The sequence below is a fragment of the Caretta caretta genome, chromosome 25 (assembly GCF_965140235.1).
Source record: "Caretta caretta isolate rCarCar2 chromosome 25, rCarCar1.hap1, whole genome shotgun sequence".
In the NCBI taxonomy this organism is placed as follows: domain Eukaryota; kingdom Metazoa; phylum Chordata; order Testudines; family Cheloniidae; genus Caretta; species Caretta caretta.
In genome coordinates, this window is record NC_134230.1 from 18800220 (window position 1) to 18826356 (window position 26137).

General features: G+C 45.4%; 2 protein-coding genes across 7 annotated transcripts in view; both read right to left on the bottom strand.

The window, feature by feature from the left end:
• Positions 1-26137, bottom strand: part of UBA52 (ubiquitin A-52 residue ribosomal protein fusion product 1) — a 375240-nt gene that overhangs the window by 277067 nt on the left and 72036 nt on the right. The window lies entirely within an intron of this gene.
• The window catches only part of PGPEP1 (pyroglutamyl-peptidase I), a 37579-nt gene continuing 24494 nt past the window's right edge, over positions 13053-26137 (bottom strand). For all 6 annotated transcript variants that reach the window (XM_075123157.1, XM_075123156.1, XM_075123158.1 and 3 more), the window contains 3 exons: positions 24688-24804; positions 22693-22925; positions 13053-20785 (listed from right to left, as the gene is read on the bottom strand). In XM_075123157.1, the coding sequence (XP_074979258.1) occupies positions 20593-20785; positions 22693-22925; positions 24688-24804 (543 nt within the window). In that variant the 3' untranslated portion in view covers positions 13053-20592. The remainder of the gene's footprint in view (positions 20786-22692; positions 22926-24687; positions 24805-26137) is intronic.

Sequence of the window (26137 nt, forward strand, 5' to 3'; positions counted from 1 at the left end):
GGAGATGGTCGAGTCTGTCTTCTGACCAGACAAGAACATTCTGCAAGGGACAGCGCCGGTTGTGCAAACGGACAACTGTGTGAACCACCACAAAGATCTTCCTCTCTATGAACCTTTCACTGCTCTCACTTGTGTGTCTAAACATACTGCTCAGGGCCAACCCCAGCCCTTCCTCCCGCCTGCCGGGCACAAGAAATCTGCGCCGAGAGGGGTTGTGCTGAACAGAGAGCGATCAGATACCAAACAGGCAGCAATAGGAACAAACACTTAAGTACTTCCCCATTAAATGAAACATAAGCCAGCCATCCACCGTCACTAAACAAACCATTAGCATGTAAAGCAGTTCATGCACTTCGCCAGTGGTTCCAACGTGGTGGGCAGGCCCAGGAGAGCAGGACGTCATTCTTCTAGCCTTCGCTCCCATCATGTGCACAGGGCACCTTTCTGCCTTGAGTGCTTCTAGGAGACACGCACCTGCCAACCTTCGGAGGTATCAGCTCTGTGGCTGGACAAGGAGCTTATTCCTGGAACCTCCATGCAGAAGAGACCTGCCTGAATCATAGAATATCAGGGTGGGAAGGGACCTCAGGAGGTCATCTAGTCCAACCCCCTGCTCAAAGCAGGACCAATCCCCAATATTTGCCCCAGATCCCTAAATGGCCCCCTCAAGAATTGAACTCACAACCCTGAGTTTAGCAGGCCAATGCTCAAACCACTGAGCTATCCCTCCCCCGTGGCCGGCTTCTGAACGTTCCTGAGAGCTTGAGGCCACGCAGGAGAGCTCAGCCCTGGAACAGTGACTGCGACAGCTGGCAGGAGGGGACCAGAAGAGCAACGGTAGGAAGCCCCCACTAAAGCCATGCCACACTCAGTCTCCTGGACTCAGCGAGCCGCTCGGATGAGGAGGAAAAGCAGAGAAACCTGGTCATCCCCGAAGCTGGGAACCTCCCTCATTGCAGCCACATGCCCCAGCACGAAGGTGCAAAGGGTGCTAGCTGGAGAGGATCACTGGGCCCGGGTGGTTTGGCCACCGCTGCATTCCCACAGTCACCAGCAGAGCAGTCGGGAAGCCCTGCAAGATGGAGACATTCTAGCAAATAGACTCCCCAAAGACAATGGGAGCCTGGACTCCCTTGATTTCATGGGTAACCCTTCTGCCAGGGGTGAGAGCAACGGCTGGGTCAATACCTAGGGGTTCCTCTTAACACCCAACACAACCAGCTTGAACCCCAGCCAGTGACCTGGGAAAGGAGCCCCTCCCCCAGCACCTCACAGAGATGATACCACCCCTCGCGCAAGCACCGAGGCCAGGTACAACACAATAAAGCTCTTATTCAAAGGGAAAAGGGGCCCCCAATGGTGATCTGGGAGTACACCACAACACTCAAAAGCACGTGACCACAGGCAAACAAACACCCAGCCCACAGCACGCTGGGCAGTGCTCTCTGCCTCAGTTTCTCACCTTGCAGGGTGAAAATCCAACAAACGAATGTCCCTCAATACACCACTCCCCAGAGCAATGCCTCTGCTGCTGACCCTCTGCACCTGGCTCACAGCTGCCATGGGCTGTCTCTGCCACCGCCAGTCTGAGGTTCCATGCTGAACCCAGCTCTCAGGGAGAGGGGAACCTTGCCGCCGGTGCAGCTTCTGGGTGGCCTTTTGCTGCAACGCTATCCCCATAGAAGGCCCAGGGCGAAGCCCCCAGACCTGCTCAGCAAGTGAGTTCAGCTCAGGAGAACTGGGATCTGCCTGCGGGGGTAGCTGAACTCACTGAGTAGCCCAGTTCAGCTGCCCTTTGCTTGTACAATGAGACCAACATTTCATTACCCCTGCATGCGAGTACTAGAGTGCTCGTAACTCAGAACCAGCCGCCATTGATCCTTTGGGCTCCATCTGCTGGGCACTAGGCAGGGCAGGTGTGTCTATGCAGACAGGGCCTGTTCCAGAAGTCTTAATACCCCCCGCTCGTCATTAGCCATCGGGGGAGAGCTCATGCAGATGCTGTGTATCCATGCAACGAACCGGGCCCTCAGCATGCTACAGGCTCAACGGGGACCCTGAGTTGTCAGAATAGGAGGCGGCAGCCCGAGTTGGGAAGCATCTGTGGGTTCATGTGCTGGGGACTTGCAGCTGGCTCTTGCATTGTGGGCAGTTAAAAAGGTTTGGAAGAGCAGGAACCAGCCACGGGGCCACCTAGAGGCACCAACTGGGCTTCACACGGCTCCTTCTGAACTTTGACAGCCATTGGGTTTCTTTCAGCTGGAAACGGTCTCGTAAGAGAAGACTGTCTAGTCCCATTGTCACCTGTCTCCAGTCTCTCCCCACTTGCACCGTGACACACCAGAGCTGCAGGAAAGTCTCCAGGGAGGAAGCGGGGGCAAGAGAGGTGGGGAGGGGTACAGCATCTGCAAAGCAAAGGGTCGCGGCCTGCAGTGACCCGCACCAATTGGAAGGTGCGTGTTTTCAGCAGAAATGTTTGCTCCAGCGCCAGCTATTTGCTGTAGTTTCAGTGAGAGGAACGTTATTTTCTTTGACTCTTGGGGAGGTTGCACAACTGGCCTCAGAGCATTTATTCAAAGCCTGCATCCGAGTGCCTCAGGCCTAGCAGGCAAGATGCATCTCTGGCAGCGGGATATATGATGAGCATCCAAACACAGAGATATTAGGCTATGGCATTGTCTCTCAAGGGAAAAGATAGGGCCCAGGAAGTTTAAAACCAGGCTGGACGAAGCCAAGGGAAGCTGTAATGCAGAGCTGTGCATGGACTTGCAGAGGAACTAGACCACCTACAAGACCTTTCGCAGCTCAAATGTCCATGATCTAGGACTTCAAAGGCCTCTTTGAACTCATTTCTGAAAGCGTGAAAGGAAAGAAAATAGAAAATGAAGGGACTATGCCCCATGTTTGTATTGACCGGGCAGAGAACTTGGGTCACATCAGTGGGCATTTTGCCTGCAAGACCACCAGAACTGGGCACTGAAGGCAGATGTACTCTACTGCGCTTGTCTGCACTCCCTCCCCCGTGAGAGCCGCGCCTGATGGACAGAATTCAGATGGAAGCCCACCCTTGCACTATAGTAGCATGTACACACTTTAGCGCATACTCAACGTGATGCCCTAAAGAATATTCTAAACCCCAGGCTCATGGGGCATCACCCTACCTCCTCCTGAGGAAGGATGTTTCAGTCGAGGAATAAAGTCGTTTTCATGTAATGCTTGAAGCCAAAAGTAGTGAGGCGAGTAACATACAAGAAAGTCCACGCTGCCAAGAGGCAGGAAGACTGTGCTTTGCCTAACAAGACCCCAGATAAGCCTCATGGGCTAGACGCAACTTGGCAGTTTTCTTGGTCTTTTACTGTCCTGTGGATTAATTTACTGGAGGTGGCTTTAGCAGATTCCCTAACTATAATTCTTCTTTAAAACCCCCACAAATTAAAGAACATCTGAGTCTGCAAACTGGTTAGTCTCCTTCACTGCTTGTGAACCAGACTAGCAAAGGGTAGAGAGGCCCTGCCCTCTTGCATAAAGCCGAGAAAAAAGCAGGGGGTGTTTTCACCTTCTGTCCAGAACTATGCGTGAAGAATTAAGGTTTGAGAAACAGAACATTTCTTCCTCCTTTGCCAGCTTGGGAGACAGTTACATTGGAGGTTTTTCTAGCACTTGCTCAGTCATAATGAATCTCCACAATGGAATCCTCGCTGACCTTTAGGCAGTTCTAAAGCAACCAAACAAGATGAATCAAAGTGGGTGCTAAACAGTTTTGTTCCTGCTGCAGCAGGAATCTGTCTGCTTTCTTTTCCTTTCCAGCAGGTTGACAGCGTTTGTCCAAGACAAAGCTTACGCTTTTTCCAAGTGGAACATTTCTCACTTAACCGCACTAGCCATCAAAGAAATTAACTGTACAGTAACCCCAGCATTCCAGGTCCGTGCAATGCAGAGGAGCATGCTTGAGCTTCCAACCACCAAAAATAGAAATCTTGTCTAATGTGTCCCCTCAGCTGTTGCCTGAAACCCCTTTCTGCTATTAACTCCTTCACATGGGAAGTCTCTTGCAGCCACAGTCAGCAGCGAACATCCTTCCTGGGCTCTGACTTCGGCCAGGACTGCACGAGAAGGGGTGCTGCACTGTTCCAGCCCATCCTTAGGCTATGCTGTTACAGGAGGCCTTCACTCCCCATCCCCAGGTGTTACTCCTTTTGGGCCTGAGCAGTTAGCCAGCACTGGGGGTGGGGGTGTCTTACAGGCTAGAAGTGGATGCTTCATTGTATGCAATCTGATTTACTTCCAAAGAATGCATACAAAGGCCTGATTTCTGCTGTGTTCAGGGAAAGTAGACAGCAGGACCCAGGTTCAAGCCCCTTTCCAGCCAGCCCTTTACCCAAAAGGTCTCTCAGGGTCTTCCCTAGTGGTCTCTTTAGCTTGCCCCTTTCACAGATACCCCAATCTCCCCCTTAGTTATCTGTCATCACGGCCCAGCCACTGCCCAGGCTTGCCAGGCTGGGCCGGGTCTTGAGTGGAGGTATCCATTGGTTCGGCTATCCGTCAGGAAACACAGGGACAGTTAATGAGTCTCTCCCTTAGCTGGAACGGCTGGTGCTTCATAGAATCATCGGCCCACTCAGCCTCCGGCGCTGCTCAGCATAACAAGTCATCTCTCTCATCCCATCTTCCCAAGGATCTGGCAATGCTGAGAGCCCCCCACAGCTGGCTGGAGAGCAGCTGACAAACGCAGCCCAGGCAAGGCCCGGCTGATTGGGATAGGGATGCACTGCCCATTCTAGCCCTCTTTCCATTGACCGTGCTGACACTCCCCCATTTGTCGAACTGGTACGAAGTCTCAGGACTCTGTCTGACCTGGCACATAGCTAGGCTATCAGCGGTTCTCAACAACTGGTCCCCGGCCTGGTGCCGGTCCCAGAGACCTCCGGGACACGTTCGGGAAGGCAGCGAGCCAGTCCCTGGTATCAAAAGAGTTGAGGGACACTGGCCTAGACAACCAGACCACATCTGTGGAGAAAGGTCATTGTCCACTTCTGACCCTCTAGGAAAGGCAGCCCCTCCCTCCCAGACAAGGACCCGGCCCCAGCAATCCATCATCTCCAGGTCACTGTAGCACTGTCTGGGGCCAAAGGTGGAAGCCAGGCAGAGGCTCCGGATCATGCAGAACATGGCAGCCAGCCCATCTCCTTGATGGGAGATGCTGCCATGAACACACAGGCTGGGTGCAAGTCTGCTTCCAGGGCCTGGGCCAGATCTCCCAGAGCCATCAGCAGGCCAGCACCCAGCTACCTCAGCAGCCAGGAGCCCCCCCAAGGTGGCCGCGCTCCTTTGGGATGATGCAGAGCACAATGCCCAGGAGTAAGCATGAGAAAGCCAGAGAAACTGCTCTCGGTCACGGCAGCTCGACTGCAGAACCAGCTCCCAGGGGAGGTCAGCACGGCCCAGAGACCGATCACCCACTGGCCGTGCTGCAGGCCCCTCCCATGAAGCTTTCCCACTGGAGCCAGAACAGTGGGAGACGGGAGGAAGGGAACAAGACAACTAGCGCATGTCACAAAGCACCGCCTGCTTTGCCTGGGAAGGGAGGAGAGCAGAAGACTCCAAGTCAGCCAGGCTCCCGGCCACAAGGATCTATTTACCCACAAGCACTTGGCCACTACGGTTATGCTGCCGTTTGAAAACCCAGCGACAGCCTCAACCACCGCAGGCAACACTAGGGAGAGCTGTGGTGCTTTGGACCAGTCCTGTGGTATATTTTTATTGGGTACGTAACCCAGCATCTCAGGTGCAGAGATCACCAACTGTAACCCCACGTGCAACAGCAGGGTCCCTTGGGATGAGCAGAGGATGGAGCCAGGAGCGGAGTCTCTGCATTTCCAACAGGATTAGCCTAAGGTGACATACTGCGTCTATTCTGCAGCGCGTACACACACACGGCTTACCCATTTCCATGGCTGTGTTCTGCTACTGAGTCAGTGCAAGGCAGGATGCAGCATTGCCTGGTTCATTTCTATGCAGAGACTCCAGTCCAGAGCAGACTGGGTAGCTTTGGGCAGGGATTTTCAAAGAAGGGAGGCACCTAAACCCCACAGAATTGAGTGGGAACTCAGTGCATAACTCCCTTAGGCTCCTATGAAATCCCAGCATGGGCCCCATGGGCTGGCATACCCTCTCCATCCCCACCTGACAACAGGACAATCCATGATGTTTGAATATTGACTCCTGGAAAACACACAGATAATCATCTCATTCTAAATCCAGTCTAACTGATTAACAAAACAGCTGTTCAAGGCTACATGTCAAGTAAGACTGGGGGATCCAACCCAACAGCCAGGGAACAATATAACCCATCATCCACCGCAGTCCTTGCAGCTGTACCAAGAGGTGATGCAGAGTGAGTGAGCTGGTACTGCCAGGGGGCATGCTGTCTCTTTTCTAGATGTAACAAGAGCGCTCCAGTCCCCAGCGACATCAGGCTGGCACCCTTCCACCAGCAAGAAATTCACTGGAAAGAATCAGACTCCATTCAGAAGTTGGAGCCGATAAAGAGCGTACCCTTAAGTACCAGGGCGGAGACAGAGACACACGCCTGCAGAGGGGTGAAGTATTTATATTTCAGAGAGGACAGGAGCCAGACAATGAAGGTACCTCAGCGGCGTCAGTAAAGTAATGAACAGGCTGTTGAAATGTCACTGCACAGAGCCAAGAAAGAGGCAGAAGTGGGAAATGTACAGTCAAAGCTCGTCTCCCAAGGATGAGCTCAGGAACACTCAGCCCACTGGAACAGGAAGCAAATACCAGGAATTCCTTTCCAGTGCTTCAAAATCTGTCAGTCATCTGGCTGAGCAAGGGATGGGGCCAGAGCCAGTGGCCTGTGAAACAGGACCGGATTGCTAGGAGTGAACAGCACTTCAAGCACTTGCAGGCTAAACTCTGTTCCCTGAGGCATGTGCGCACACATACCTCCAGGAACGGGTTTATCAGAAGCTGGGGACCCAAGGAGGCAGGAAATTCCAGCCATTCCCAACTCCAGATCCTATAGCTGTATTTGCCTTATTGACGTCTGGGGAGCCCTTCTCTTACATTGCAAAGAAGGTTTGCACCCTTTGCCTAAGGTCAGCTTTGACTTGCAAGCCAGTGGAGTTTAATAAATAAACCCTCCTCAATAAGAGCCGCAGCTAACAGAATAAAATCCAGCAGGAACCAATGTGCAAGGAGTTCTCCCACTAACTCCCTGCACCTGCTGTCTAGAAACCTAGTCAGGACGCACTCCAAAACTCCAGGTAGTTTCCCAGCTCGATGCCCATCTTTATTGGCTTGCTATTGGGTCACTCCTTCCTCAGAAAAGTGTTCTGACTTCAATCTGACCTTATCAGATCTAGTACTGGGACATCATTCCAGAAGCAACACCTTGCAGGAATGACGTATCACTTTATCAAGTAATTTAATTAGAGTGATCTCTGCGTATGCACAAGTTAATCACAGGTTTCAGAGCAGCAGCCGTTAGTCTGTATCCGCAAAAAGAAAAGGAGGACTTGTGGCACCTTACAGTGTGTAAGGTAACACCCATTGTTTCATGTTCTGTGGGTATATAAATCTCCTCACTGTATTTTCCACGGAATGCATCCGATGAAGTGAGGTGTAGCTCACGAAAGCTTATGCTCAAATAAATTGGTTAATCATAGAGTACCAGGGTTGGAAGGGACCTCAGGAGGTCATCTAGTCCAACCCCCTGCTCAAAGCAGGACCAATCCCCAATTTTTGCCTCAGATCCCAAATGGCCCCCCTCAAGGGTTGACCTCACAACACTGGGTTTAGCAGGCCATTGCTCAAACCACTGAGCTATCCCTCCCCCCTCTACAGACTAGAGTTGCAAGATGGTTGAAGGATCATTGCAAGATGGCCGTGAAGGATAAGAAAAAGTGTTTTAAACTTTGGCAAGCAACACTCCAACAGCAGGATTTTCAGAAGTATTCAAAAAAGTCAAAAACGTAGCCAAGAAAGAAGAGGCATCCGCTAAGGCTAACGCCATGGAAGGCTTATATGCCCATCTTGAAATGATTGGCAAAGACCCGCGATGGAAACTAAAGACACTGGTAAGATCAAAGTAGAAATACATTACCCAGTGGGAACCAGTGGGGAAGTTACTCTGAAAGGTTTCTGAATGAGGAGACTCCAAGAGAACCATGCTGTAGGAGAAAACCAAACAAGGGACTGATAAGGTCAGTCCTAGAAGCAGCAGGGAGGCATTAAACAATGAGAAATAAGAAAGCTCTCAGCCCCAATGGCATACCAGAAGAAATACCTGGAGCAAATAGGTGTGAAGATATTGAGACAACTGCCTGGTCACCTCATGAGGCATGAGAAGATGTCTACAGAAAGATATTGGTATTAATGTGCTCTAAGAGAAAAGGAGATGTACAAGGTTGTGGTAACTACTGCAGCATTAAACTCATACACCACACAGCAAAGATCTGGGAGAAAGTTATTGATAAGACTATGAAGAGAAATAAAGGTCAGCGACAATCAGTTTGGATTTGTGCCAGGCATGGCAACAACAGACGCTATCTTTGCATTAAGATGGCTTGGGGCGGGGGCGGGGGGGGGGAAGAACAGAAAAGAAAACCCTGCACATGGTATTCATCGACCTTGGGAAGACTCTTGACCACGTTTCAAAATAAATCTGGTGGTGCATGAGAAAGATTTCTGAAGACCATCTCAGACTCATCCAGGACATATGCAAGGGAGGTATATTACCACAGGTTGAAGGCCATGTGGAGACACTGAACAGGTTTTAGTAAGGCTTGGCACATGCTGATGCTCAATGCACTTACAGAAAACATCCAGAGAGTGGCACCATGGCTGCGTGCTTTTTGCAGAGGTGTTCATGGGGGAAAGCAAGGAGGAAGTAGAAGATGATTTCAAGATGCAAGTGCACACTTGAAAGAAAAGGGCATGACAATCAGCAGAACTAAATTAGTATATGGTCTGCAGATTTGAGGATATCTTGCAGAGAGACTAGACCAAATTTTGTGGGCCAGCCATTCCAAAGGTAGAGAAATTCCAATAACTGTTTGATAGTACAGGATAATGGTGAACTCAAACTTATAAGCAGAACTGGAAAGGCATGGACTAAAAAGGGAGAGAAGTGAGAAGAATGATCTGCGATAGGAGAATGCCTATCACATTGACAAGATCTACAAGACAGTAATTAGGCCTTCACTTTTGTATGGCTCCAAATGCTGGGCACTGAGAGATAGGAGCAGATCTTGAATCCAGTGGAAATGAAAGTGTTAAGATGGATGCTTGGAGTTACAAGGATGGACCATGCTCAGAATGAATGAGTCGGGAAGTGTGACAGTGGTACGAGCTGCGGAAAAGCTGAGGGAATCCAGGTTTAGATGGTTTGGGTGTGTGAAAAGAAGATCGGAAGAGCATATAGAAAACAGGGTGTTAAACTTAGAAGTGGAGGGTAAAAGAAGGGTTGGAAGACTCAAATCTAGATGGATGGACAGCGTACCAACATCTGTGAGTAGCTGGGGAGTTGCTGAGGCACTGCTTCGAGACAGACCGGAATGGAGGAAGATTTGAAGAGCTGACCTCATATAGATAGGACTAAAGCTAGAAGAAGTAGCTGCAAACTAGTGATTTCCTCTCCAGAGCACTCCCAGTAACCAAGTATTTGGAGGAAACTGCTGACATTCTCCATTACCTACTCTTTCACTTGCAGCAAGGGGAAGTAACTTGGACAATATATGATGAACTCATTCAAGGCGGTTTGTCATCAGCAACCCACAAGAAGAGACCAGACTGGAAGCACCTAAAAGGTAGGTCACTAGCAGAAGTAATACAGGCAAATGGGTAACCTCAAGACATCTCAGAAAGAGATGTGGATAGAATTAAAACAAAGTGACCTAGTGCAAGTAGTTTGAGAGACTCTAAAGGGAACTTCAAAAGATGGATATTTTTATGTGCCCCAAACACACTCATTTTTAGCTGTTGATCTCAAACTGCTTTACAAAGGAAGGTGAACATCATTAACCCATTGTACATATGAGGAAACTGAGGCACAGGCAGGGGAAGGGACTTGCCCAAAGTCATGCAGCAAGTAAACGGCAGAATAGAGCCCAGACCTGACACCCACCAGGAGTGGAGATATATGTGAACTTCCACTGTCTGTATAAATGAAGCGCATACCAGCCCAGAGGCTGGTGTGTCACTTTTTCATAGATCTTGCAAAAGGAAGAGGCAAAGTTAGTCAGGCTGCTAAGAAAGGCACGTGTAGGTTCATTGGTACTCGGTTCTTCCATAGCACCTTTTATCCAAGGACTTCAGGGAGTCACAGACAAAGGAACCCTTGCAACACTCTTGAGAGCTAGTTAAATCTGCTTCCCATGTTACAGAGAGGTCACCATGGCAGGGAGAGAGAGACCTGTCCAGGGCCAGAGAGCTAGGGAGAGAACCTACATATCTTAGCTTCTTACCTCTGCTGTAACCTCAGCTCCTCTACACTGAGGCCTTGGGCACACACAGGGAAGTCCTAGCAGACTCACCAGGGCTAACCTAGTAACCCTGACCAGCACTAGGATTTGCCTGTGCAGGGACAGAAGAAGTGATGTTCCCAATTGCTTCTAGTTTCTTGTGTAACAGATCTGCACTGACTATGTCTATTCACCACCACCACCTGGCTCTTATCTTCAGATCTCAAAGTGCCGTACAAAAAGGCAGTCAGCATTCGTCACAGGGATCTTCGTAACAGCTAGAGATTTTTCCAGCTTATGACGTTCTTCAGGCTGAAAGCAGTTCACTTTCCAGACAAACCGCGGTAGCCCTTGCGTTCCTCCCCACGCCTGTGCTGTGCTACCGGAAGAAAAAGGCACTGCTGCCATGGATTCCTGGGGAAAAAAGCGATTTTCACATAGTTGGATGGTTCAGTCTGGCGAGTGACCCACCCTGTTCTCCAGTCAGGCCAGCAGAGCCTGCTTAGATCGACCACAGGCTGGATGTAGGCAACATTAGCTTGTTTTAAAACACAGAGCTCGGATCTGGTGCATAGACAGCTTTCCAGTTAATGGGACTTCAAAACTGGCACAGAGTGGGGAGGTTCCAGCACCTGTGCCTAACCTGGGTCCCTGGATTAGCTGTACGTTAGCACCATCTAGTGACTTTAGCACAACATACAAGCTATCACCGCTGGGTCTACAGATTAACACCCTCCTCCCCGTCCACCCCCCAAAAGCCTCCACCGTTTGGTGGCTGCTGGGGCAGCTCCACGTGCGGCTGCAACGGTGGCAACGCTTGCATGGATCAGCTGTAGTGTTGGCTGTCATGTTGTCGAACGCTGCTCAGATCACGCCAGAGGTAAGAAGGCTGGTGACCTGTTTACAATAATGCTCCCACAGCTGGTGTGGCTTTAGTCGGAATCAAGAACAGAGCTCAGGGCAGGCAAGGTTTAAAGGAGGATCTGCCCATTTGGTCACCTGGAGTCCTCAAAGTTTCCAGCGTTAGCTGTTTGTTTTCAAGAGGCAGTTGGAGTCCGTGGGCAATTGGAGGTAGGCATCTAACCAATCGTTTTATGAGCATCTGCAGTTCTTCTAACAGGCTGTGCAGCCTCCACAAAGATGTTACTCCAGGACTAGTTTGTCAGATCAAGTACTCTGAAAAAACCTGACCAAAAATTATAGCAAACCAACGACCAACCCACCCACTATGGTGGCTTCTCAGATTTTGGTAAACTCATTGTGAAGAATTTGAAGCCCAAAGTAAGAGCCATATTTAAATTCACTGTGTCTAGTTTTTAGTCATGCCTGTTTCTTGAATGCATGCTTTGCAGCATACTCTTAAATTCAGCTTAAGAAAAGGTCTGTGGTAGATGGGATGAGCTGGAGCTGTGTCTCCTTAGAAGTTTCACACACTGCGTATTATTTTGGGATGGTCCCACACTTTAATTTCAGACAGGAGTTAAAAAGGCGACTGACGCAAATCCCTTTTTTTCCCCAGTTTCCTGCCACATTAATGCTACTGAATTCATTTTGTGAAGCTCTTTGAACCCTGGCAGACAGGCGATATGGCTGGCCTTTGTGTATCCTCTCTAAATATCTGTCTAGATATGCTAGACAGGGTGTCTAATGTTACATTCAGTGGTATTCTTTGACATGCAGAACATTATCTAGGTATGTATACTGCACTCACCGTGAGAGGTTTACAGGAAGATGGGAACTAACAGGTGCTCAGTGGAGATTAGTTGTATTGGTAGATATAGCTAAGAGGGGTCAGGGTCTGTTTAAAACATTATCCTAGGAAAACTAAGGCAGAGAGATGAATCTTCATCTTTGGGCCAAAGATGGAGATTTGTGGACGTTCCAAACTTGAGGAAGGGAGCTCCAAAAACCTTGGGTCAGCTGCCAAAAAGCCTCCATCAAGTCATTGCCTTGTAAACAAACAATTCTCCTAATTGAATCAATACATCACATCAGTTGCATAACTGGATGTAATAACTAGAACCTCTGCCTATTGGTTCCTGGGATCATCAGTCACAGAGTGACACATTGCAAGTATCAGGCTCAGAACTGTGCGACTAGATTTCATCTGCTAAGATTTCATGCTTGCTACTCTTACCATATTGATCCAGCTGCCAAACCTGTGCAAGAATCTTCACAATACTCCCCACCCCCCTGAGGGGAAGGACACTACGCTGGCAAGTAGCCACAGGAGGCATTTTAACGTTTAGAAAGTTGTAAACAAAAGTAAACAATTTTTGCTATGTAACATGCCAGAACCATTTCTACAGATCCCCAGCTTTAGGTCCGATATCACTCCCTTGTAGACCAATGTAAGTTTTCTGAAAAGTCCTACATTACACAGCGCCTAGAACAATGGGGCGCAGATACTACTGTATACACAGAATGATACTTCAAAGCACTCTTCCCCGTAACACTGCACAAAAACCTAAGCTATGCAATGGAAGTTTAAAAACCAAAGTGACTCCAACCATACAAGAGGGCATCCCAGAGAAAGCTCCGCAAGCGTTTGTTCAAGAACACTACACAGCAAAGGATTAACTCGTTTTATTTACTTTTGAAATATCAGTTTTAAATTTTCAGTTACAGAGTCCAGTCTAGCAATGGCAAGCCGAAAGTGTGTTACTGTTTGGTCATTACAATACAGCCCTTTTGTGACACACGGGATTGTTTGGTTTTACAAGGCACTGCAAGAAAGTACGGAGAAAAACAGAAGCCACAACAAATGTATAACTGTAGTTCCGATAAGCACACTTGGGGGAGAGACGCTTATCTGATCACAATTAACAGAGAAGGTTCAAAAGTGCTCATCTTGAAAGGCTGAGTGATGCTGCAAATGCATAAACAAGAGACGTCTGGACAAGAGAACATGATCTGAAGAAATCTGACCAATAATTCTGCCAGTCTGCTGAAGACCAGTGAACAGCGAGAATGTTGTGTGTGCAAGTGCACTTATACCATGTAGTCTGCTCTCCCTCCCTAGGCCTGGATGTGTTCTGGGAAGGTCTTCAGAGCTCAGGTCAATGCAGAACTTCTCTGGAAGGTACTCAGATAAAGGGGACACAGACAGGTGGTCAGTGGTTTCTCCCAGTTACAGGTGTCCAGTCTTGCCTCTTCCCTCTGCACCCACATGCAAATGGCTCATCTATCCCCATGCACCAACAGGCTGCATCCCCAGGGAGCAAAGCCCAAGAAAAGGCACTCCCTGTTTAATCAAAGTTCATACAGGCATTTCAATAAGCTGGTGCAATACAAGATCTGAACCTGTATTTAAACAGCCCAGGGTTTAACTTCAGGGCAGTGTATAATTTCATTTCCCATATTTAATTCTTGTCTACAGCAAGACACCTTGCATTTCATTTTGTTTTAAAATATTTCTTTAAATAGAAGCAGTCTCCATGTTTCCATAGGGAGCGGAATTAAGCCCAAGAGTATCCTGTGGGTTTAATTTTTTTGGATATAGCTTTGTTTCTGCTGTGGAGATTCAGTGAAACTGCTGTTTATTTTTACACTGATAATACAGTTCTTTACTATGTCAAGCTGCAAATACTAGTTTTGAAAGGAAAAAGGATATTTCTTCACTGCAAAATGTTAGTTAGGATTTCCAGTAAATGCAATGTAACACACTCCACAAGATTTTTATTAGGGGTGTGTGTGTATATATAAATATAATGAGCGATTAGGGGTATTTGATGCAAGCTTTTCAATAAAGTTTTGAAAATATAACAAAACCCAGAATAAGCTAAATTGAATGAAGCCCTATCAAACTGCCCCGCACCCCCTGTATTTTACTGTAAACCAGCTTTCTACAAACCAGAAGTGAAACAGTCAAAGGCGCTTGGAGGGAAGCTGCTCTATGGAAGCCTATTTGAGAAACACAAATTGATTTAGAGCTATTGTGAATTCAGCTACAACATCCTTGTTGCAGGATTCCTAAACTGAGAAAAACTGAACTCCATATGTGAATATAACACCAACGTGCCTGTTACTCTCCATTACGTTGCGCCTGGACAGGTGGTTTTCAAACACTGCAATTAACTCTTAAGGGAGCCCAATACTGTATCACAAAAATGCATGGTTAGAAAGATTAAACACACTTATGCTACAATTTAAAACTGATTCACAGGTCACCATTGGCCTGGTGGTGACAGAATACACTCAGGTCGGGAGTTTATTTTGTGGGATAGTTCCTCTTTTACACAAGGCTGTCACCTGCCAGATTAATCGCTCTTTCCCACCTAACCTTTCCCCACTTGGGGTCCAGCCAGGTCTTTGCACAGCGCTTTCTTTATACAGTTCATATCTAGCTATGCTTGCGTGTAATGTTTCACTGAATTACATGTTCAGACACTGAGGATTACTGGTGTTCTATCATTTAAAAAAAAAAAAAAAGATACCAGGAGGCTGTAATATCAGCTAGAGCCCAGACCTGGAAGCTCCTGGGTTCTTATCCCAGCTATACCATGGATTCGCTATGCGACCATGTCCAGGGTACTGTTTGCCAGTTGAGTGAGGCACAGAGAGGTTAACACCATGTGGAAGATTAGGCAGACAAAAAAAATTACACATCACTTAAGTCTAAATGCTACATTTGGGACAATTTATAGTTCCCTACTTGACTTATTATAAGCCAAGCACTTACAGTACAAATCCTAAGGCGATACAGAGACATTGTCATATATCAGACCCTGGCAGCAGCCAATACCCAATGCTTTTAGAGGAAGAGCGACAACCCTCCACACTCTGTCATGCCACGCTGCATGGCGACAAATCCCTTCGACGCCAGCAAGCGGTCAGTTTAATTTTTATTATTTTGAGTTTACATGGTACCAGTGAAACTGGCCACAGAGCCAGCCCTACCAGCAGCAATGAATTGCAAACACTGAGCTGCATAAAGTGGTATTAATTTTTTTCATTCTAAATGTACTCCCTTTAATTTCACCAAGTCTTATAATTTTGAACCCCCTCAACCAAGTCCCCTCCTTGTAAAATTGTTCTTTCCAGGCTAAATAATTCCAGTCTTTGCAGTCTCACATCACAACCCTTCTCAATACCTCTAAACCATCTTCATTACCTTTTTCAATCTTTCCAGAGGAGGCAGCCAATGCTGGACAATACTCCACATAAATGCGAGACATGGATATTTTCTTTTTTTTCCATATATCACTCTTTTTCCAAATGCACTCAAACACAAATGGCTGCTGAGCCTTGGGCATTGGTCTTCACTAGTACACCCACAATGGCTCCGAGTCCTTATTTTCAGAGAAGCCTTCAAGTTCAGAGTCAGTCAGTACTTCTCTTCCCTGAGAGATAATGGACATTACAGCGTTTTTATTCAAGCTTAATTTCTCCTGCCACTATGGTCACCAATCCCTGAATGAGTTTGAGCGCATCTGGAGTTTCTCAAAAATCCTCCATAGTTTTTATTAACTGAAGCAACTAAGTCTCATCCATAAGTGTCACCAACTCCTTACTCATTTCCTCCCACAAGCTGTGAGTAAGTACATAAAGACACACAAAAAACCTGCTCTCATTAAAACAAAATCCACTGAGCTCTCACTCAGTTTCTCAGCAAAGTGTTAATATAGACAGTGCTGCAATGACTTACTAGAATTTCACACATTTTATAAGGTGTACTAGTTATAGGTATCAATTTTAACTAACCCTCGTTTTTTGTGTTTCCACATTGACTTGCTAGTTTGAAAAATTCTGTAGCTGGCAATGGATCTCCCAGGCAAAGTTCTATTAATTAATGAATTGAGGATGAAGCAGGCAGCAAATATTACACAAGACAGTAACTAAAGTTTTTGACCATTTGTATGGTGTAATTCCAAACAAAATAGGTCTATATTAGGGAACACGAGTTAATGGGGTTAAAAAAAATTCAGCAAAAAACCCACAAAAGTATTTATTTAGGTCAGATTTAAACAAAATGAGTTTAATGTCAATTTAAAAAAATCACTATACAAAACTTGGCTAATAAAGTGAGAAACCAACTCTTTAAAGAGGTGATCAACTACTTATTCTCAAAACAAAAGATAAAATAAATTATATTTTCTAGCAAATAAAACTGATCCCATGAAGCTTTATAAAAGCAGACTGTGAGGAAATGCAAACAATTAAAAACACTGCTCACAACAAAGCGAAGCTTATTAGTAGAAATAAGAACTTTGACACAGACATGCAGAGCTCCCATCCCACGCTCCCACTCTCAGAAATCAGTGAAGTTTTTCCCTCAAAGAAGGATTGCGGGAAGGGACCCAAAACGCATTTCTGAAAGGGTGCCTGGCTGGGGAGACTCCACTGACTGAGCAAGCTAATCCTGAATGCAGTTTTATCCTCTAGAAGACACATCCCTCCTACCTTCTCTGTTCACAGAACTGGACGCTCCTCCTTCCACAGTTTTATACAATATATTCCATTCCTATACTCGAGTGGATTCCACCGAGCATGGTGCAGTATCAACACTAGTAGGGGGCTCTGAGGCTGACCATCTGCAAACTCCATAAGGACTATCTGCACTCAAAGTTACAACTGAATGTTCAACAGGAAGACGTTGACAGTGTCCTATTTAGAACTGGAAACGTTGACCAAAATGAGACAAAACTGGTCAACGATCCAGAGGATCGGAGCTGCTCAACTTCCCTTACTGAATTAGGAGGAACGTTCAGCAGACAGGTGGCCCACACAAGCAGATACCTGCCAAGATGAACCAATAAAAGTTTCTGTTTAGGGGCAGCCTTGTCTGTGACTTTCTGGGGACATGCACTACAAGGAACATGGGTTTGTTGATCTGCAGCCCTTTAGGAGACCATCCCATGGAGTTTTAACTCTACGGTCCTTCTCTCTCATTCAGCTGTGGAATTCTGCTTCAATTTTGTTCATAGCCCAGGAATCTTTAAGTGGAAATTAAATGGTTTCAGAAATTATGTATAAGTCAGCTGCTTTATTTAATGGAATATATGAATTCTCTCTTTTGAAGAGGTTCAACAGTTAAGATGCATTTTGGTGATCAGAACTGCTTACCAATAAAAGAAAACTGCAAGATTACCTCCACTATTCACAAAAATGAGTAAAATCACCAATATTTAAACAAAATATTAAATATAATAAATTACTAAACCGAAAATTGTGATCTGACCTGTCTGCTGAAAGCCTGACAAAGTGCTACTCTGCATCTAATGCACATGAGAGACTATACATTGACTTTTAAAGCAAGTTCTATCAGAAAAGCTGTGAAGAACACATGAAGCTATTTCCCCAGAAAACCAATCTTAAGTAACTCAAAAGTGTATCTGAAGATCTCCATGCACTAGCTTCCCAAGCAAAAGAGTGGTCTTAATGCAACTGCAGACTCTCCAACCTCTGGCATGCATTCAGATGCTAAGTGGTATTTTCTGTCACTATACTTCCTGGTTGGAAGTCGCAGTAAAGTGGCAGCTCTCATTTTGAGATTCTGTAGTAGAACCGTTCATAATTAGAGAACTTAAAACATTAACAGATATTTCTAACAGGTTTCAAAACATAGTTTAATATCTATTTTAGTAAAAGTATTAGACTAGTATTAGTCTTATTTAAATGGTTCCCTAAAAAGACATGCTAGCTAGTACCAATTTAACTGTTACTTTTGTTGTGACATTACGTACCTTTTACTTACATCACAATTTAGAGTCAAGGTCACATACTAGCAGTTCAAAGACCTTTTTGAATCTTGGCTAGAACAGAAGACCCATCTTGCCAAGTGCTGCCTTTGGAAATTTTGCAAGGCAAGCGACACTTCAGACCTAGCCTCAATGGCACAAATGAAATCATCTCACCAAAGAGAGGTCACATGGAGACCACCCAGAAATGCCCCTATGGAGTGAAATTCTAAAACACAAGTCTCAGTTTATACATGATGAGAAGGGCTTTCTTAAAAACTGATAGAATGGGGCCAGGCCCACAACACAGCTTGTACGGAAAGTTTTGCTCCCCAAGAGGATGCTGCAGCTAGAATGGGGACATTATCTGCCCCGATGCGTCATGCCCCCTACAATTGGTTTTGAGACTAGAACAGACCAGTCAGAAAAGTGCATGTTTGCTACCATTGGGGTGAGTGACCCCGGCAGAGAACCCTGGGTCCTGATTTTCCTAGTGTAGATAGATCAAAATTGGTTTGCATTGGTGTAGATAATGGCCAGAAAGGTAAGGCAGTGAAGAAAGACTCGTTTTCTCCTGGCTGTAGGCCACTAAAGGAATTATGTTACTTTCTCTGGGAACTGAGCCATGGGACTTGAAACCAGAGCTGCAGGAGAGTCTCTTTGCAGCAGGAACCACTATGGGGTCTGGAACACATGACTTATGAGGAGGGGCTGAGGGAACTGGGATTGTTTAGTCTGCAGAAGAGAAGAATGGGGGGGGGGGATTTGATAGCTGCTTTCAACTACCTGAGAGGTGGTTCCAGAGAGGATGGTTCTAGACTATTCTCAGAGGTAGAAGAGGACAGGACAAGGAGTAATGGTCTCAAGTTGCAGTGGGGGAGGTTTAGGTTGGATATTAGGAAAAACTTCTTCACTAGGAGGGTGGTGAAACACTGGAATGCGTTACCTAGGGAGGTGGTAGAATCTCCTTCCTTAGAAGTTTTTAAGGTCAGGCTTGACAAAGCCCTGGCTGGGATGATTTAATTGGGGATTGGTCCTGCTTTGAGCAGGGGGTTGGACTAGATGACCTCCTGAGGTCCCTTCCAACCCTGATATTCTATGATTCTATGTGTATGTGTACGTGTACAGCACCTAGCCCAGTGGAGCCCCATGGGGGCCCCAAAGGCAATAGAGATAATAATGGAAGCCGTGGTACCTTCTGGTCATTCCTTCCCGGTGCCCCAGGAGAAGCACAAACACAGAGCTCAGTGCAGGAGTAAACAAGATAATTGCAACTCTGGGTCTGCAGTAAGGGTGGCATTGGGTGGGGCTGAGTGCCTGCTAGCTGTGGGGTGGGGTGGGGTTGCCTTTCATTCACATTTTAGCATATTTATGTCTATCTCACTAGGAACCTTTTAGAGCACACCAGCAGGGTCTTCAAGGGACAGCTGGAGCACAATCCACTAGATGTCCTTCTTCCAATCCATAAACAGAACAGACATTTACAATAAAATAAAAAAAAAGTACAGAGTTGGTTTTAAGGTATGGGGGCAGGGTAAGTTCTAGCATTGAGGTTCTGGGAAAAGAGACCCCTGTGGAAACAGTGGTCACTAGCAAAGCTTTTCCAACCGCTATACGTTTTATTTTATACACGTATGAAACGATGTGTTTCGTAAAGGAGGTATATGGTTAGTCTGAGCAAGGAAGGTGGTATTAAGAGCACAATAAAAATAGTTTTTCGGAACTATTTGGTGTGGGTTGGGTGTCTCCCACATACAAAAAGCCATCCCCTCTTTGTACCTCAAGTGCTTCCCATCAAATCAAAACCATGTACCCCTTCTGTTTGCAGCACTATTAAAGTCTTAACAGACGTCCACACTAATGCACTGGTATTTTAGGACTGGCAAAAAGATTCAGTGTCCCTCTAAAACAATTATAAATGACTCCCCATCCCGAACAAGAACTGTTTAAAATATAAGCCCAATCTTCTATGCCAACTGCTTATAGCTATAATTTTACATTAAAACCTTTTTTTTTTAAAATCAGTAAATCTTTTAAATTAAGGACTTCTAGTCAGAAGGTGGTATCAACAATTCCCTGCACATGAACTCTGATTCCAGGTGTAAACCTTTTCATCTGCACTGTATTAGACTGCTCAATAGCTGTCACTTGATTTACAGATATCCTCTGTATAAAACACAGCACACATTTTTCAGCCACTTCAGGAAATAAGTAGTTACAGGTGGTTTAAAAGAAAGACTTGAAATCCTTTCTTGCTTAAGATGAAATTCACACAGGAAGAAAAGAATGTCACAGAATTGCTGGAAGTGGAATTAACTTTCATTCTAAAGTCTCTGATTCTTTTTCTGTACATCTCAGACAGGCTGCTTCCCCAGTACTTAGTAGTGGGGAATATTGTGGAAGTGCAACAGTAGTAGGACTTTTGCCCAGCTTCAGTGTTCATGGCGACAATTGATTTTGCCTTCAGAATGCTCCAAAACATCGAGCATTTCTTCTATGATGGCCTGTAGTGCCCGACCCAGCTGTGCTGCAGTATATGGTTTTCCCAGTGGAGGCACGTGAACAAATGCAGACCTGCCGTGGCTCTGGTATAAGGAGGTATAGTAAGTGAAATCACAGAGATATCTGTAATTAAAAGAAGTTTGTTTAGTGATAAGCAACAAGTACTGTGAGCAAATGGATACGAATAAAATGGAGCGTGGGAAGCCCAGCACAAATGGCTTCTGGTGATTAGCAATGGAAAGCGGCTACAGGAGAAGAATGGTTACATTAACCCTGTATTGGCTTCAGTTATTGTCTCGGCAGCAGCCAAACAGGTTTCAGAGTCTTTCATGTCATTCCCATGCCAGCTGTTCTAAAAATACCAAATAACTTCTCCCCAGACAACAAGACATCACTTTTGTAGTTGCTTTACCTGAAGAGCATTGAGGAGATGGCCTTTATTAAGATAGCGGGATGTCACAAGGACCAAAGACCCAATTCTCTGCTGTCCTACACCTTGTGTAGTTACTTACAGCTGTGCACAGTGGGTTAGAATGGTGCCAACTGAGAGAGACACATGCATGGAAATAAGGCTGGCTCAAGAGGCATAGTTGATTGCTAACTTCAGTGTAACACTTTAGAAGTAAGTAATAATTTCATAGAAAGGATTAAAGCATTCCTCTGCACTGCAGACAATCTGTTCCTAAGCATTTATAAGGCCTCAGTGTTCTATTTTAAACAACTGATGGACATGAGCAAAATTAGCATGTTTCTAATTAAGGAAGACAGAAGTGCCCGCAAGCGCTTCAGTCTAACATATTTATCTTCTCGACACCCCTGGGCAGCAGGGCTGTTGTTCCCCATTTGGGGGACGGGGATCTGTGGTACAGACAGACTAAGGGACTTGCCTAAGCTCATATGGGAAGCCTGTGGCAGAAGAGGGTACTGAACTCATGTCCCACAAATTCCAGGCTAGAGCCCTACACTCCAGAACATCCCTTCCTTTGGAACACTTTTAAACAAGGAGGGGAAAACATGCAAACATTGAAGAGTTTATAGCTTTGCTTTCTGTAAGGAAAGCTGAAGTGGAGAATATCAAAATGCAGATATTTCAGAAAGTCATTTCAAACAAATATTTCAGCAATTCTCTGAATACATTTTGTTAAAATGAAGGAGTTATTTTTGCTATTCTGGGAAAAAGTCATGACAATGTTTAACAGTAAAGCAAAACCACACGATAGCTGTTTCTGCTGCAGCCAGATTGCATTTTTGGTTTAACCCAGTTTCAGAAACTCTACTCCCCCAATAAGAACACTGATAATTATCTAACTGGACTTCCAGGAAACACAAGGTAAGTGCCCCCAAAACATCCCACAGACAAAAAACCCAGCTGTGATAAGAGCCTTCAGTTGCATCCAACATGTCTGGCTACTACAACATTTTAATGTATCTCAGTTCCAGGCCCCGGGGCTTTGTTTGTTCTGTGAACGGTGGATAATATTCTGGTTTAAACCTAGGGATAACAACTGTTGCAAGATCTCCAGATAAACATTCTTCTTAGTTTCTTTTTCCATTAACACCACAATAGAAAACAAGTCCAGTTCCGATGCTTCACACAAAACTGTTAAAATGGAGTTAAGGTTGAGAGTGCATATCAGTATTTTACCCTAAATTACATTACAATGATGTTTCAATTATAAACCTAGGAAATTCACAGTTAAGGTTAAAACTTTAAATGCAGACACATTCAGATATGGAAATACAGTTAGGACATCTGAACAACCTTACCTCTGTCTTCTAGTGACACTATGCACTAACCACAGGCTTAGGAGTATGACATTTTCTCTTCATAGTCCCAGATTAAATTAAATTCGTTTTAAAAGACAAATTAGGATTTCTTTCCCCACCCCCACTCCCTGGGTGAAGGGATGGAAGTGCTGACCCCATTAAAAGGGAGAGGCTCAGAAACTGTCATCCCCATTAGTTTAGCACAAATGGAACATACACCGCAGCATGAATCGGTTTCACTACTGATCATTATGATCCTGTACCTGCCAGCATCCTTGGATATAGTAACCGTGACATCAAGTCCCAACGTTGAGACTCTCTTGCAAACTGCATCCATGTCAATAATTGAATCGATGCATTCTGGGCCACCTTCTACACAACACTGAGAGCCTGGGCAGAAACGGCAGTTGTCCAAGCCTTTGTATCCTACGTTATGCCCACATTTTTCCAGTGTTACGGTTGTAGCCATACCTGATACACCCACATGAACCACCAACTGCAAAGAAAAAAAAAACCAAAACAAATTAGTTAGCTAAAATTGGTGGTGGAAGGGAAGAGGAGAGGGGGAAGACAGTAACCCCTGGGGCATTCTAATGCTATGCTGATGGGGCCACATTAAAACCTAGAGCGTTCCAGTAGAACCTCAGAGTTGCAAACACCAGAGTTCCAAACTGACCAGTCAGCCACGCATTTTGTTTGAAACCAGAAGTATGTAATCAAGCAGCAGCAGATACCGCCTCCCTCCCACCCCCCAAAAAACCACCAAATACAGTACTGTGTTAAATGTAAACTACTAAAAAAATGGGAACGTTTAAAAAAAAGATTTGACAAAGTAAGGAAACTGTTTCTGTGCTTGCTTCATTTAAATTAAGATGGTTAAAAGCAGCATTCTTCTTCTGCACAGTAAAGTTTCAAAGTGGTATTCAGTCAATGTTCAGATGTAAACTTTTGAAAGAACCATAATGTTGTGATCAGAGTTATGACAACCTCCATTCCCGAGGTGTTCGTAACTCTGAGGTTCTACCGTAGTTCACAAGCCAATGAAGTCTTGGGTCCAATGCGAAACGGATTCTACTTCTGTCTGTCTAACTCCTAGTGAGAGTTTTATTTCACACCAGGCAAAAGGAAGGTTGGCATGAATGACAGAATCTGCTCGGGAGAAGCTTGCTACTGGAAGAGGCAAGGTGGCATAGATTAGTCCTAAGGTGCCTAGCCCTAGCCAGCCCTTTTCAATGCCTGTCCAGCAACCACTACTGCTGGGCAGTGCTCTCCATTTTGAGGTGTAGAATTCTTCAAACAAAAGCGGTGCTTTGGAAACCATGGACTATCCAAAGGCCCCTGTATTGACTTTATAAGTGTTCTATGTATCTTTATGGGCTGCCTAGTGATGGCATTCCTGGCTAAACGGGTAAGATATAGGTTTCCTGAAGCAACCAAAGTACTGGGGTGTAATCAGTGAAAATTCCCAATGCTGAAACAGAGCAGGTGATAATGCTTGTGGCAGTTCATCCCCTGGGAAATAGCACTCCAACTGCTTTGAGTTGGTTCAAGGACCTAACAGAGAAAGAACTTGGAGCTGTGCAAGATGTCAGCTCTGGCCTGGGCAGAGGACCACAGACACTACTTGTGAACTGACGGGCATGAAGATAGGTCTAACAGAATCAGGTCCTGCAGGAGGACCTCAAGTATTTTTGAATCTACCAGCCCTTCCATGTGAAAGATGGGTGATCACCTGGTAGGGCGGGCATGCATATAACAGGTTTGTTTCTCAGATGCGTTTTCTCTAAAATGATTTCATTCTGAACACACAGTACTTGGCTTTATGAAAGCTGGCTAATCACTGGATAGCTTTGTCATTGCCCTTGAGAGACTGGAACTACAAGTGATGAGCTGAAGTCAGATCTGTGGAGGTAATTAATGAATTGTAAGGATCTGCAGCCCAGGAGCAGATTGCATGATTCTGCCCTGAGAACAGTGGCAGCTAGAGGCTTGAACCCAAGGCGGGCTGCCCTCAAGGAGGCCATGTAGACATCACTCATGCAGGGATTCGGGAACTGACACTACTAACCAGGGCTCTATTTTAAGCTGTATAATTGTCCAAATTCACAAGTTTCTGTCAAAAGGAAAGATCTGTCAAATCAAAATTTTAAATCAAGATACATCAGAAGTTTGATTTTGCATTAGGAACATCAACCCATGGTTGTAAGGATCCGTCAGTTTATGATCATCTATTCCATCTTGCTTTGGATTTTACTCACTTGTGGACTGTGTTTTTTCCACAATGCAGGAATTAGTCTTTGTACTGTTTGGTATTCAACTGGGATTTCATATACATACAGATCCACACCATCTCCCAAGCCAAGCTTCTCCAGCTCCTAAGAACAGGAAAAAAAAGTAAATATCAAAATATCAGACATTTATGCTGGAAAGTCTATTGCTGGGCCAGCCTTCAAGTGTGCTTTATGCTATCCTGCAGGAAAGAGCTCAGTCTGGCTTCCTTGCCTCTGGACAGATGGGAGGAGAACCACCATGAGGTTTCCAGTGCCCAAGTTAAAGTGAGACAAAAGAAATGACCTTTCTATTCCTCCTCTGTTGGCCATTGGTAGAAGTGACACAGCATTCCATTAGCAAGCTCTGCACCTGCCCTAAGGAGAGGCTCTCTCCATAGCAGTTAGCTGGGCAGGGGGAAAGCAATCATAACTGGGCTGAAGGGACAGTGAGAAATTATCTTTCCATCAACAATATTAGAAATCCACAGATAGGACCTTTTATCATACAGATTCTGACCTATGCAGAAAGTTAAATTCCTTAGTTAAACCCGGACAGGTTGCAGACAGTGCCTCACATCAAAAAGTAACTTCATGTCTGTGCCATTTTTCTTAGCTATATTATTTTCAGGAATATGTAAGGATATCTTGCTTCTTTCAAGTGGTTTGCATTATACACAGAAAGCACCACAGATCATGCTATTCACAGAATAAGTCTTTCTAGTCACCCTAGATAGGAAGAATGAATATGCAAGTTTTCATCCTTGCCTGCATGCGAGAAGGTCAGCAACTCCTCTCTAGTGAAAAGTAGCACCAGTCAGATTGCTTTTTTGTTAATCTTTATAGGGAATTACAAAACTCCTCATACGGAAAACTGAAGCAGCATCAGCACAGATCACTCGATATATTTATGGGTTTTACTTTCACTTTGGCAGGATTAAAAATACAGCCTTAAACTTTAACATGGAAAAGGAGTTTATTTGATGTCTTCACCTATACTGTACCATCCAGCATATTTGTACTTAATTTTGCAACAGCGACTTTTAATTTCTGATTCAAATATTGCACTGTCACTCCTCTAAAAATATTGGCTAAGAGTCCTCTGACTGTTTTAAATATTTGGACACTAACTGAATTTCAGTTGAACAAACATCCAGCATCGACTTTGTTCCTACACGAGAGTGAAAATGGCAGTTCTGTGGCATGCTTAGTACTAGCGAACATGATGCTCCGTTAAAGCAGAGAACGTTCAGGTAGCGAGATGAAAGCTAGCTAGGAGATACATCCTGCTGCACTGGGAAGCAGTACCAGAGCCATCACAGCAAGACACAGAAAACTTAGAGCGCTGTGGCTAAATGCGACAGGAACAAGTTTCCCAGATGATTAAACAGTACAAGTGGGAATCTGGTCACTTTAATCCTACTACACAGACAGCATAAAT